Raw genomic sequence first — 14,106 nt, 5'->3', positions numbered from 1 at the left:
AATGCCGCAATGGTGGATCTGGTACAATAAGCAGTTATCGTGTAGGTCTGTCGTGTTAGTCGGACAGAGCGCGGTACGGAGGGGGAGAGAGGCGAGAGGGTGCAGGACGCAGGCGGCGGCGGAGGAAGGAGGCTGCGCGATCGATACTCCCGCCGCCGCCGCCGCGCGCCGACGAAAGCGAACGCACCGCCACCGCCGCTCCGACCTCGCTGCCCTTCACCGAAGTGTCGACGAACCCTGCAGCCATCCCCCCTGCCCCGCCACCGCCCGTACCTACCCCCGACAATCCCCCTTACCTCGCCCCGCACCGTACAACCACCTCACGCGCCCCCGCTACCCTCTCAGCGCAGCCCTTCATCTTCATCCGAAGATGATCTTCGTGACCCGATTAGATATTTAAAACTTCATCGGCACCTTTGTTCGGCTCCATGTGCTCTCCCAAGTCGACAACGAAATGATTCATATTCCATGACGGTTGGGTTGCTCACCGGACGAATAATTACTATGACTCATTGTTAACAGAAATTTGTCTAATAAAATCATAAAAGAGTTCCTTTCCAATATCAACAATATGGGGAAATAACTAGTTTGGATAATAATTTAAATTATAACTTAATGAAGTAGCAAAAACACGACCAATGTCAATATACGAAGATTCATCTCAAACAAAAATTGAAGACACAACAAAAAATTAAATCTTATTTGTCATGAGTCATCAAACAGTATTGTTGACGAAGATAAAGATGTTTGACTTCATTAACTTTAATTCATCTATCGTTATCATTATATGTGATATTGAAATACGAGCACATGTCGCATTCAATCTTTGCGGGGAATCTAGCCAATGAACTTGAATGGCAGGCCTCCACTGCGCACGCTATAAATAGTCAGCTAGCGATAAGTAGATTGAGTGTCGAGATGCTACAAGACACATTTCACGTGATTTACTGTCTCCCATATTGATTTTATAATTTTATCTATTATTAAAAGTTAAGTTAAGTATTAAGTTAAGTCTAGTATATTACTTATTCCTACATTTATGCCCTAAGAATTTTCGTAAATAACGAATACTTTGTCGAGGAATCAAATATCAGAGCGGATTCTCTGCGGTTATTTTAGGCATCATGGCATTTGGGACGTTCGCTGGAAAACATCCACATACTGCACTATTCTCGGACGCCCTACTAACGACACGACACACTTCATTACTACGTATTCTATTACATTGTACCATTTTAATTAATCCAAAATTATTTTGCAACTCCTAACAGAATATTAATTCAAACTATATATCGAACTGGTTTATTGAATCTCAGATGTTCACGGTCTTATGATTTTAAAACTAATTCACGTATCTTTAGAGCGGTAAAAACGTGCAGCTAATTAGGCTTAGCTGTAGCGCTTCAGTTGCAACTCGAGCAAACGAGGTTGCGGCTAAATTAATGTTTTCGTCTAATACAGAAGAGTCAACATAACGGTCCTCGCGCATTGTTAATTAAACTATAGCCTAGAGATGTGATGTATACGATTTAATACATGCTGTACAGCATGTAATTTTTAACCATGTTATTTTGAAGTTTTGATGGTTTATTTTATAGATAAAAGGTGACGGCACCCAAGAGAGTTAAATATTTATTTTGTATCGAATTTTAATAATATTAACAAAGAACTACGAATAATTAAGAATCTTTCTTCGAGACGAAATGAAAAAAATCAAGCATGTTAAGTAGTAAGGCAAATACAGCGCATTTGCGGCTGCGATGCGGCCCTGGTATCGACCCTGCGCGGCCGACAGACAGGCGTACCGCGTACACTTGACATTCTCGTTCCATTCCACCCCTTAGCCAGGGGTAAGCGCTCTCGTCTCCTACAACCGTATACAAACGCTTACACCAGCCACTATTTAGAAAAATCAATATGTAGCTATTAAAGCAATATTTTTCGTGGACAGTTTTACAATATAAATTGTTATGGATAAAAATATGTACCATAAAACAATAACAGGAAAACAACACAAGGTTTACACTAGTTATAACTAAGCGGAAACTCCTTATCGCACTTGAAAAATTTGTTATATATTTATATTAAGTTAATTGAAGCTAAAAATATTTGTTTGTCAATAGGAGATGAACATCCAGGACAGAAACAACGCAAAGGATTCTTCAGAAGCTTCTGGAAAAAATCTCGCCACTACTCCTTGGAGCATCCGTGACGAGACAACTCGATCTGTGGTATGACCATGAAGACTCTTCCGTAGCCATTGCGAATGGGGAAGGAACTACGTGACGAGGGCACGTAACTATTCGTTAAGTATGTATACCACGCCTCGAATTAAATAAGTCATTTATGTTGTTTCGATCTAAATAATGTTATATTAATTCAATGATTTCATGCAAAGACGGATAAAATTGTAGCTAGAAATAAAACGTTTGCCATACGACATGGAAGCTGCCAGCACTGTAGCCGGTACGTATATTACAACACGCGCCTTTTTAATTTGTCTTGTCTGTTGTATTCTTTACTCGACTCCGTTGAGTCAGTTGTATAGCGATACTTGCAAAAGGTTAACAACGCATAATTTATTTGTAAGATGATAATAAGCATGTTTTTGTGCAATTTTAACTTTTCTTTCTTATAAATAGATGTAGAAATGTAGATAGCAGCTGACCATGTAGTAACTTTGTACATCCAACGTTTCTTTTTATTGGTATTTATAAGTAATTGTAACTGCAAATCGACCCCTATGTATTCGCAAAACTATTTATGCCGAGTTATTGAATCTACGCTTTATCTACACACAACTTATGTAAGATTAACTTTTAAATGAATCGTTGGATACTAATTACTGTGTACTGTACTGTACTTGTAGGGTTAGATCGTGCAAGATGATCCTCGTGTTCCGTATGATACATCTTGAAGAACCAAATCACTTGATAGGCATTAGCTACGAGTCTTAACATTTTATACCGACCCTTGTATTCGAGTGTACTTAACTCTTATTACTGTAGATTTTGTCAAGGAAAATAAATTATGTTCATTAGCAATAAATATTGTTTCATTGATTTTCCCCGAGCCGGAGGTAAGTGAAAAGGAAACCAAGACATTATAATACAAATCATTTTATTATAAGATAGACACAGTTCCCATCGCTTATCAGAAACAATGTACAAAGCTATAGTAGTAATATCAAATATAAACAATATGCACCCTTCGTTTACTGCAAGCCTTGTTTCAGGATACAGAGTAATTGAGCGCTTCTACTTTCTGCTGTTAAGAGATAGAATAGAACAGAATGCAAATGTTTATTATTCACTACACGAGAATATAAATGCTGCGTAATTAAAAAAGGAAGCATAGCGAAATGGCGGCGTGGCGATGCGATGGCGCCACGCTCTCGAATCCAATATCTTTGCATTTGTCACACGATGGTTCCAGTGGGACTAGAGATTTTCAATTAAAATCGTAACATTTTACTTGGGTTACAGTGTATTTCATTTTGTAACAAGCCCTTACACAAATGCTTACTTGTAATTATATTTATAATTATGTTGTTAACGTTACAGTAATTTCATTACGTGGTTATTTCATTTCTTCATCGAGCGTCTAAACGCGCAAATATATCCGATCTGCGAGCAAACATCCACGATTATACCTACATTACATTAAACGCGAGATGACAACGATTATTATCAGATGGCTTGAAAAGAAATCCAAAAAAAATCTCTATACACCATTGCCTGAGACCGCTGCGTAGCGGAATATAATTTAATGTACCGGTCGGAAAAAAGCAAAATTTCAAAATACAAATTGAAAGCACTACGCAGCAACAATTACTCCGAGGAAGCGGTGAGCGTATAAAAGAGTATCCAGAATCCGCAAAGTAATCGCGGCTGCGCGTCTTTGCGGCTGCTCGGCCGCTCTGCCGCTCTGCCGCTCGGCCGCTCGGCCGCACTAAACGTCGCCACAATTTATCAATATCAAAACAAATCAACGGTCCTTATCACTTTTATAGAATATACAAAATGCAGTTACTTATTTCCCTGTGGAAAAAATATTATCTTATAGTATTCTTAGATCACGGCGCGCTTCGATCTGCGAACAAAATGTTTCACTGTTAATGTACCGCTTTCAATATAATAAAATAACATAATATTAAATTGCAAAACATTTTACCTCTAATAACCACAGGTAAGTAAATAGTCTCCTAATTTCTCCACTACGGATGCGGCCTGCTGGGGTTGGATGGGGTCTTCATACAGTGAAATTACGACGGCTGCAAAAAAACAAGTCATTCAGACTATCTCAAAATAGATACCTTATCGTCTAACACATCATACAGTAGTGGTAATACGAGATTAAGTTTAGAATGTCACTTCACTTTGATTGTGTTTACATGAATCTACGACCGACGAAGCCGTAATAATGCGTGGGAAAGAACTCTTTGTGACACAGATGGCCGACTCCCGCTGGCAATTGTAACAACGATTGATCCATAGGAAAAGGGTTACTCTATTTATAAAATAAATACCTCTTAAATATTGAGGTTAATTTAATTTAACAACCGTTGACTAATGTTTTTAAAATTCGTATATTTTAGCATAGAAAGTCTAAAGATTTGTCAGTTAATATTGTTTTTCAGAGAAATATAGGCAATGTATACTAAAATCTGTAAATCAAATAACCGGTTTTACTTTAGCGTTTTATTTACGTTTATATTAATAATTCCAAGAAAAATCCTACCAGGCTTCCAAAAGGAATATTTATCAAGAACCTTTCTAAAAATACCTTTTCAAACATGATTCGAAAGCCCTTCGCTTGACTCGTTTTGACCTTTGACAGCTCGTCAAAGGTTTTTCCACTTGGTCAGTCTTTTGGGCGGCGGATTGATCCCAATAACTCTGCCAAACCGCGCTCGCCATTCTACAGAACAGGTTTGCGCCGTTCGGCCAACGGTACTTCGGACTTGATATACAGGTGCTCGATAAGAAAGTGGTAGAGCGCTTTTCAACAACTATTGTCTGGTTCAACTAATTTTTGTATTTGTGTTACACGATTTTCTGTTTATACCGCCTAAGTACTCGTAAAATTACTCGAATAATTTCGCCATTGAAAGAAGCTGCAACTAACCTGAGTTTAACGATCCCAAAAGAAGGAAATAAAGAACTAAATCACATATTGTTCTTGCTAAAATTGGTAATACTGAACTACGACAATCGTTTATTAAATTGTAATTAGTTACGAAATATTAATAAATACTTTGAAACATCGCATTAGCACCATATTAAAGGAAGGTGTTGTATGTTGTATATATATTTTGTCTTAGAAGTGTAGGAGGGGTGCCAATATCGCGCCAAATCGAAATCCGCAACCTCTGTTTACCCCAAATACTTGTGATAGCTGCGTGTTTATTACATGCGCTAGCATGCTAACGTTAAAGTTAAATTGCCATAGAAGTCAGGTATTATCTATTACCCTGGTTACCTTGAATTTAGAAATGGGAACAAAGGTTTTACATCCTTATCGGGGCAGAAGGTGAGATATGGTGGGGAGAGAGGGAGGTATTACGCGCTCACCTTGCTGCGTCTTCATGCAGTGGACGCCGACCTTGCCTAGCTTGGCGCGTATGATGCGGTCTGTGCCACTGAGGTAGATGTACCGCGTGCCCGCTATCGTCACGCCGCCGCCCGTCAGCAGTGATTCATCCGCGAAACCAGCCACTATCTTTGCCACTTCATCTTTCGATATCTATTAACAACCAAATTATACATTAATAAACAATTTATGTAAATGTATTAAATTATTACGACAGAGAAAATGTAAAAGGTAGAAAAATAATTAAATTTGAGGAAAATTGTAAGGTTAAGTTTTGTGTTATTACTTGCTTTTGTCTGCGATTACGTCCGCGCGGAATTAAAAAAAAAGACTTAATAGCATGTTATACATTTATGGCAAATTTCATTAAAATCCATTTAGCTGTTCTGGAGATACGTAATAAAAAACATCCATCTAAACTTTCGCATTCATAATATTAGTCTGATTTCAATCTCACATGTAATTGTTAAATATCAATAAAATATTGGGTGGTGGTTATTTGAATATAGTAAGAACATAATTAGTAATTGCACATACACAATATTTCAACAGCATTGAAGGCTCAAAATTACTTTAAAAACAGGAATAACACAGTTAATTTATCTTCATTTATATTCATTAATCTTTTCCAAATATTATAGGATCAATAGTCTAAAAAGATGTTGTCAATAAGAACAATGTATACTGCAATGTCTGCTTGGGGCTCTTCAGAAATTATGTTCCAAAAGTGAGATTTAAAGACTAGTTGTTAGCAAAGTAATTGTTTTACACTGTGTAATGATATTTCATCCATATACAGGCTTACAAATAACCAAACCCTTTGTTTACTTCAATTTAATATCAATGTAACTTCTTCACAAATGCAATTGTACAATGTTAAAATATCCTCAATTTCATTAAGCTATAGTTAATATTGAAGTAATACTTGCAGACATTGGTTAAGAATTTGAGGAAAGAAAAGTGAGTCGGAAAGAAAGTTTTTAAGCTTATGTATTTTAGTAGTTGTATGTAGTTTATTTATCATCTTCTAATCTTTTAAAATGGCCATTAAGCTAAAACAATATTATTTTAATTAATAAAAACAGCTTCATACTGCTTAGAAAGTATTACAAAAAATTAGTTAGATATTTAATAAATTAAAGCTGTAACTACATTTGCTAACAAAATACAAAAAACATATTTCTATGAGAATATAACTCATTAATCAACATGTTTGTAAATCAATATTTCAGCAAAGCAAGACTGGGAAATTCTAAAAAAAAATCAAATGTACACCAATGTACCCAACACTCGTTCTACAACCACACCTTTTTTTTTACCCCAACTTGACATATAAAAATTACAGTAATGGACTCAAATAGACTGAAATAGCATTACTTATCATTTCAACCATAAATTTTGACTATGGAAGCACCTGTACAAAAATACTTTTTTTTTTTAAACATGAACAGAATGATCATTTGTTTTTAAAAGTATATAACCAGTGGAAAATTATCAACCGACTTGAGATGCAAGTACAAATTTAGGTTTTAACTATGCACACCAAGTCTAAGGTACCAGAAGGTCTTGGCACTCCTTCGATTCCAAAATTCAAGTATATATAGGAAACCACCATAAAATATATAATTTCATAACTTAAAATATATTTTCAACAAACTGCTGCATGAATGCATATGATTTTTTATGTATAAAGTAAAAAACTAAAACAGAAATGGAAATATCAATGCAGTATTTTAATCAATCAGCAACGTTTTTTGTAATGCAGATAAGAATCAAAAGAGAGATACATCTATATAAATGTGAACTATAGAGAAAATCAATAAATTAATAATGCATACAGTGTCTGCTACGGGCACTTGGGAAATATGTTCTAAACGTGATATAAAAACCAAAAAAAATTAACAGTATTGAAACACATTTATATTTTGTTGGTTTTTTATGATAACTAACAATAAGCGGCGACGTGTAACCATAACCAAGACCGGCCGGCTTTTTCAAAGGATTATAATGACTTGTAGAATTTGCTTCACATCATAATCATTTTTGTCAATTCTTAATGGTAAATTTTACAGAAAATCAGTAAGGAAAAGACAAAGATGTGGTAAATACGTCGTTTTATTTGAATTAACTACAACCACATGTCGCCATCTTGTCAAACTTGCCGGATTCGTCATCCATCCTTACAAAAAATCTATAGTGATTGAAAACACTATTTAGGCACTCAAAACATCTTATCACATTTCGAAAAAGATAAGTCACTGACCACTTAAACGTAACAAAGCCATAAACTTACATCGAAGCCTTCCGACTTGGCCCAGACATTTCCATCGTGACCGGCAATCGCAGCCTTTGTTACACATCTAGATGCCAATAACTGTTTATCGACATAATCTTGCCAGCTCATTTTGAGTGAGTTCGTATGAAATAAAACTAAACTTGACTAATACACGATGTAGTCTTCGCAACGAGCAAACGCTCCACACGAACAAAAAGCACTGCCGTTTCAAAATGGCAGCGTACTCATAGACACTACAGGAAGTGAAGTGCTACCAACTAAAAAAAATTAAGTTGCGTTCTCCTCTAAAGTCATAGACAATTATTAACACTTCAAATAAAAATCAAAAAAAAAAAACTTGTTTGGAATTTAAAATATACCTACCCAATAGCATATATAAAATCAATTTGAGTTAAATAATTTAGGTTGGTAGATAAAATTGGAGTAGAAGTATTCTGTGTTTAGCCTGATAAAAGCCCAATCATAGTCTACTGAACCTTTTCTCCTTACTGCCCTTTTATAATATGTATGGAAGTGGAAGAATTTTCGACCAAAAAGGAGAGGAATAGGTAACGGTAACGGGAATATCCTTTTATCCCTATTTTGTGCTCTTCCCATTTGGGGTCGTCACCGCTTATCCACACACATCTACAACTTATTTCCTTGCTGCTGCTGGGATTCGTCTGTCCAGGCTCCTTTGTCATATTCTTATAATAAAAAGCTAACATGATTAGTAACTCAAGAATTTTTTTGTTAATAGTTCTTTAGTTTTTTCCTCTGGAGACTTTTCGACTTATCACTGCATTGTATCTTTCTTCCTTCTCGCTTCTATCTTCGTTTAGCTTTATCTTACAATTTTAAATTTAAAACAAGCTTACTCTTTTATTGTTATAACCTGAATTAATTAGTGTAAAATATAGCAGAAAAGTAACAACTGTTCATTTTAGTAAATATGTAGGCAACATAGGCAACAACATTTCAATATTTTCTTGTTAAGCTGTATGTTTATTGGTACAGTTTCTGATAATTATTTATTTATTTTTCATTTCAACTACCTATGAAATTAAATCAATCATTTTTACTTATTTTTAATAATTACTTTTTTAGCCGACTTCATTTAAAATTATGTTTGTCTATTTTAGGTTCTGAAGACTAAATTCTTTACGCATGGTATCATTTTATTGTTGTCTTTTTCCCACTTTCTCGGTTTCCCTTAACCTATCTCTGTCTGATTTTCAATTCTGCTTTGAAGTACAAATGCGAACTTCCGTCGTTTTATTTCCTATTTAATTCCATTCGTTAACAATCTTACGATATTTCACCTTAAAAATTTATTGTATTACATAAATAATTTAAAAATATTTAAGAATAATTTTTGAACAATTGAAGGCTAAATTAGTGTTCATTAATATTGCCATAAAAATCCTTGGTTAAACTTAACTTGACCTTGCTAGTTCTTTTCCGTTCAGCTACCGCGATTGGAACATGTCTTATTCACCTGAAAGAAGGTAAGTCTAGTTTTTGTATTATACTAATGCTCTTTTTGATACGATTATGATAAAAGATGTCAGACAAATAGAAAGCTGTGCAAAACTTTTGCAATATTCCTTATGTTCATTGTAAATAACCCATAAATTCATTCTCCACGGCCGACGATTTGCCAACATGGCGCTGGCAGTAGAACATATTAGTAATTCGGCTCAATGCACGTGCATTACTGATGTAATTATGTATTTATAACATTAATCTTTCTAATATCTTCAAAAACTGGCGTAAAAAATAATTTAATTCCTTATTTTACGCATAAAATGCCAAACAACAGTGAAATGCCATTTTGACAGTAGTGCGATTTTGATGGTTTTTGCACATTCATTATTTTATTACGCCATTTAAAGTAATATCTTATTGTTAGGACATTTTTAGTGGAATGTTGTTCTATACTCCACAGATCAGAGGAGTGGCCGGAGGATTCGAAAAATGGCCAGTCAAAGGATAATTATGAGGGCTCCACCGGCGCCGAGCACGAAGCGCTGGATACAAACTGGCATCAAGTCGTGGAAAGCTTTGATGACATGAACTTGAAGGAGGAATTGCTTCGAGGAATATATGCGTATGGTTTCGAAAAACCATCTGCCATCCAACAACGGGCTATTATGCCATGTATCGAAGGGCGTGATGTCATAGCTCAAGCCCAGTCCGGAACCGGGAAAACTGCTACTTTTTCCATTTCTATTTTGCAACAAATCGATACTAGTATTCGTGAATGCCAAGCTCTTATTTTGGCCCCTACTAGGGAATTGGCTCAACAGATTCAGAAGGTATGATATGAATAATCAAGTGAAATATAAAGTGAAGTTTTTGTGTAGTTTGAAGAACAATTAATTAAGTGTTACGATTTTAGGTGGTTATTGCTCTTGGTGATCACTTGAATGCTAAATGCCATGCTTGCATTGGTGGCACCAATGTGCGTGAGGATATGCGCCAACTGGAAAGTGGAGTGCATGTTGTTGTTGGCACCCCTGGTAGGGTGTATGATATGATTTCTCGTCGGGCATTACGTGCTAACACTATCAAGCTGTTTGTGCTCGATGAAGCTGATGAGATGTTGTCTAGAGGGTGAGTCAATATTATTGTTTTAATTTATGTTGTATGTTTTTTTAATATATTTTTAACATGTATTATTTGTAATAGATTCAAAGATCAAATCCATGATGTATTCAAAATGTTGTCTGCCGATGTTCAAGTCATTTTGCTCTCTGCTACTATGCCTGATGATGTATTGGAAGTGTCTCGATGCTTCATGAGAGAGCCTGTTCGTATTCTTGTACAGAAGGAAGAGGTATTGTAGAAACATTTTATATATTGTACTTATATGTTGTTTCTTTTTAAAAGGATGTGCTATAAAATTTTAAAAGTTGATGATTTCATATTACAATTGCATATAACATGAATTGCAAGAATAGTACAACCCATTTATTTTAAATAGCTTTTACCCGCACTCCGTCCGCGCGGATAAAAAAAATGCACACAAGATAAAAAAGTTTCTATGACTGTCTCCTAGTTCTAAGCTACCTCTCCATAAATTTTCAGCTAAATCAGTTTGACCGATCTTGAGTTATAAATAGTGTAACTAACACGACCTTCTTTCATATATATATAGAAGATAGATAATTATTTCAAAATTTGATGTTTTTTATACCTTCCAATAATGATTATTTATTTTAATATTACATACAGACACTCCAATTTTATTAATTTTGTAGATAATGCTCTATTTAACTCTTTAATTTATAACAATTTAGCATGAATTTTTTTCATGTAAATGTGAAAGATAATTTAATTAAACGTTTAGAAGTACTTGATGTAATTAGTATGGTTTCCATAGAAAAACAATACCATTGTGCAATTTGTGTGTTGTATAAATAGTTCTAGATCTTTCTATCTATTATATTGAAATTCTATATTAAAATATAGTTTATTGTTAGATACCATGTAATATGACTCAGATGAATGCAATAATATACTTGAGATAACATGCATAATATTTTAGATTCATGTTAACTCAGTAATTTGTTAGATTATTAATTTTTAGCATTGTTTCTATGTCAACTTAGTTTTTTAATGTACATTTAGCTTTTAAAGCACTTTAATTATTATTTAAATTGGATATAGGCACTTGAATTTCATTTCTTGTTACTACGTAATCTTTCTGAATAAGCTGTTCATGCATATTATATGATCCTTATGTATTTAAAAGATACTTAATATATCACATATATATTTAATTTAATCTACTTATTTTCTTTTTATAGCTCACCTTGGAAGGTATTAAGCAGTTCTTTATCTCCATTGAGCTAGAGGAATGGAAATTGGAGACTCTGTGTGACTTGTATGACACCCTGTCTATTGCTCAGGCTGTCATTTTCTGCAACACTCGCCGCAAGGTAATGTTTATGGTGTTACTTTTATTTTCTGATTTTGATATGCCATTTATCCACTTTGGTAAATTGCTTGTCTTACTTATTGTATAGTCAAATAATTAAAAAAAATATTTTGCGATAACTTTACAGATACATTTCCGAACAGTATATTAGATACATTTCCCTTTCTTTTGTCACTATTTTACATTCTGAATTTAATTTAATTATATGAGGCGGATTGAAAATAATTCTTGTTCCAATAAATTTAAGACTAGTTGACTAAACTTGGATCAAAGCCAAATTTACATACAATGTTATCTTAATACATTGTCATGAGTTAACTCATGAATTCATGGAAAATGTTTAATGGTTATGAAACTCATGATTGCATGTTTATTTAATACCACATTTAAGTATAACATTGTAGCTAGTAAAATAGTATATATTGGTACATTCCCACATTGTAAGATTTGGAATTTTTATTAGACAAATAGGGCTAGGGAGATTCTTACATTGGTCGGCTATTTGGAAAAAATAAGAAAATTTACTTACCAGATAAAGAAATTTTTTTCCCCCCCATTTTAAAAGACATTGTAATTTTGATATTTATTTATTAAAAAATAAAATTTCAGGTGGACTGGCTGACTGAGTCGATGCACCAGCGCGATTTCACCGTGTCCGCCATGCACGGTGACATGGACCAGCGCGAGCGTGAGGTGATCATGAGGCAGTTCAGGACGGGCTCCTCTCGTGTGCTCATCACCACCGACCTGCTCGCTCGCGGCATTGACGTGCAGCAAGTCTCGTGCGTCATCAACTATGACTTGCCTACTAACCGTGAGAATTACATCCACCGGTAAGTTAAAATTAATGTTGAAAAGATCTACTGTTTCTCACAATTGCTTCAGTCCATGATGATATTACTGTACAAAATCTACTGCTCAATGATGGTTCATGTCTTATATTTTAAATTAAAAAATGAATTAGCAGATATTTGGAAGTATATAATCTGATGACTATTTTAAGTATATACTTAATTGAGGATATTTGTTACACAATATATATTTAATTTCAGAATTGGAAGAGGCGGTCGTTTCGGCCGTAAAGGTATCGCTATCAACTTCGTAACGGAAGCTGACAAACGTGCACTGAAGGACATTGAGGACTTCTACCATACAACTATCACTGAAATGCCCAACGATGTGGCCAACCTCATCTGAGGTGCCTGCGCATTCCGGTTTATACTTTGTGTCCTGCATTCTATTGCGATATTTATACGGTGTGAGTATTAGGAGGGACCTCCTAAGTACCACTGTGCTGATTTTTTTTATTGGAACTCATTTAATTTGGACCGATATATCTGTTTTAGTTTAATTAATGAATACATTATACTATAGACGTATCATTATAAGTTTAATAAATATACGTAGGAGTAAGACCGGCTCGGCCGGATGGCCCCCGTTCCGCGCAGGCCCCTCTGCCGTTTGCAGAGAGGTCTCATCGGGTACTGGAGAGGCTATTTCAATCACAAAAGTACCAGAAGGAAATGTATTGTGTAATTCTTTTTTTTCCAGTTGTACATAATATGGTAACTGTTTTTGTAATACGGTAAATAAATAAAATGAAATATACTATTTCTGTATTGTTATTGACATACGCCATAGCACTCCACTCCCGATGGGAACCTTAATTCTCGTGGCGCATTTTACTCAATTGTACAAATTTTGTTTACAGAAGACCTCCCCACTCAGCCTGTTGAAACGCACTTTGGACACAACTATGTGGAAATAATAAATCAAAATTTCCTTAATAAGTAACTTTTTTTATAACACAGGTCCTTTTTGTTACCCTGTATCCCCAACCTCTGCTTTTTGCATTTTATTGTTTTCTACATGGTTTTTTGTTCATTTCGATTTATTTATATTTTTGAAATAAATTTTGTTCAAAGTATAATGAAGTTGGTAATTAAGGTTCCTAATTTTGCAGATTATATAACGTTCAAAAGTGCAACTGTAGTAAGGAAAGCGTTATATTAGTTGAAGAGATGGATCTCGACTTTGTTTCCAGAACAATGTTGCTCTGTCTATATAGTCCTTAAATATAAGCTAAGTACCAGAAACTACTAGTATTGTTTAAACATTTATCAGCAATCAGTCTATTGGTGTAAATGTGCTAACATAATTTATCTGAAATACAATAAACTGCTACATTAGTTGCTAACAAGATTTATAATTTCCTAAGGAAAATACCACTTCCTTTAGTGTACAAACTGTCTAAATTATATGGGAATAAATATAATTAAATAATAATAATAAAAAA

The 14,106-nt window shown here is 34.6% G+C and overlaps 3 protein-coding genes across 7 annotated transcripts in view; 2 read left to right on the top strand and 1 right to left on the bottom strand.

Moving 5' to 3' along the window:
- The window catches only part of LOC106719977, a 136,702-nt gene extending 133,363 nt beyond the window's left edge, over nt 1-3,339 (top strand). For all 3 annotated transcript variants that reach the window (XM_014514474.2, XM_014514475.2, XM_014514473.2), the window contains one exon: nt 2,124-3,339. In XM_014514474.2, the coding sequence (XP_014369960.2) occupies nt 2,124-2,212 (89 nt within the window). In that variant the 3' untranslated portion in view covers nt 2,213-3,339. The remainder of the gene's footprint in view (nt 1-2,123) is intronic.
- On the bottom strand, nt 3,104-8,125 carry LOC106719980 (profilin). Its single transcript, XM_014514477.2, has 4 exons — nt 7,886-8,125; nt 5,574-5,745; nt 4,174-4,273; nt 3,104-4,092 (listed from the first exon to the last, which is right to left on the bottom strand). Exons 1-3 carry the CDS (start codon nt 7,994-7,996, stop codon nt 4,176-4,178), a joined length of 381 nt encoding a protein of 126 aa, XP_014369963.1. The 5' UTR covers nt 7,997-8,125; the 3' UTR covers nt 3,104-4,092; nt 4,174-4,175.
- Nucleotides 8,126-9,237: 1,112 nt separating this feature from the next.
- Nucleotides 9,238-14,007, top strand: LOC106719999 (eukaryotic initiation factor 4A). 3 transcript variants are annotated; one of them, XM_014514507.2, is made up of 8 exons: nt 9,238-9,375; nt 9,816-10,185; nt 10,269-10,483; nt 10,559-10,706; nt 11,680-11,811; nt 12,420-12,643; nt 12,863-13,008; nt 13,522-14,007. In XM_014514507.2, the coding sequence occupies exons 1-7, from the start codon at nt 9,353-9,355 to the stop codon at nt 13,005-13,007; spliced, it is 1,257 nt and encodes a 418-aa protein (XP_014369993.1). In that variant the 5' UTR covers nt 9,238-9,352; the 3' UTR covers nt 13,008; nt 13,522-14,007. The 3 variants fall into 3 exon arrangements, 2 of the variants coding, with proteins under 2 accessions (XP_014369993.1, XP_014369992.1); XR_006756203.1 differs by having other exon boundaries at nt 9,239-9,375; nt 12,863-13,068; XM_014514506.2 differs by having other exon boundaries at nt 12,863-14,007.
- The last annotated feature ends 99 nt before the right edge of the window (nt 14,008-14,106 follow it).

Source organism: Papilio machaon, chromosome 1 (genome assembly GCF_912999745.1).
Source record: "Papilio machaon chromosome 1, ilPapMach1.1, whole genome shotgun sequence".
NCBI lineage: Eukaryota > Metazoa > Arthropoda > Insecta > Lepidoptera > Papilionidae > Papilio > Papilio machaon.
This window is presented reverse-complemented; position numbering and strand designations above follow the sequence as displayed.

Bases quoted from the DNA above. Each gene is read 5' to 3' on its own strand.
- LOC106719980 (XM_014514477.2), bottom strand. From the start codon at position 7,996: ATGAGCTGGCAAGATTATGTCGATAAACAGTTATTGGCATCTAGATGT. The intron at 5,746-7,885 runs GTAAGTTTATGG...GGTTGTTAATAG, and splicing joins CCAAGTCGGAAGGCTTCGAT to ATATCGAAAGATGAAGTGGC. The intron at 4,274-5,573 runs GTGAGCGCGTAA...GTTTTTTTGCAG, and splicing joins CTGCATGAAGACGCAGCAAG to CCGTCGTAATTTCACTGTAT.
- LOC106719999 (XM_014514507.2), top strand. From the start codon at position 9,353: ATGTCTTATTCACCTGAAAGAAG. The intron at 11,812-12,419 runs GTAATGTTTATG...ATAAAATTTCAG, and splicing joins TCTGCAACACTCGCCGCAAG to GTGGACTGGCTGACTGAGTC. The intron at 12,644-12,862 runs GTAAGTTAAAAT...ATTTAATTTCAG, and splicing joins CGTGAGAATTACATCCACCG to AATTGGAAGAGGCGGTCGTT.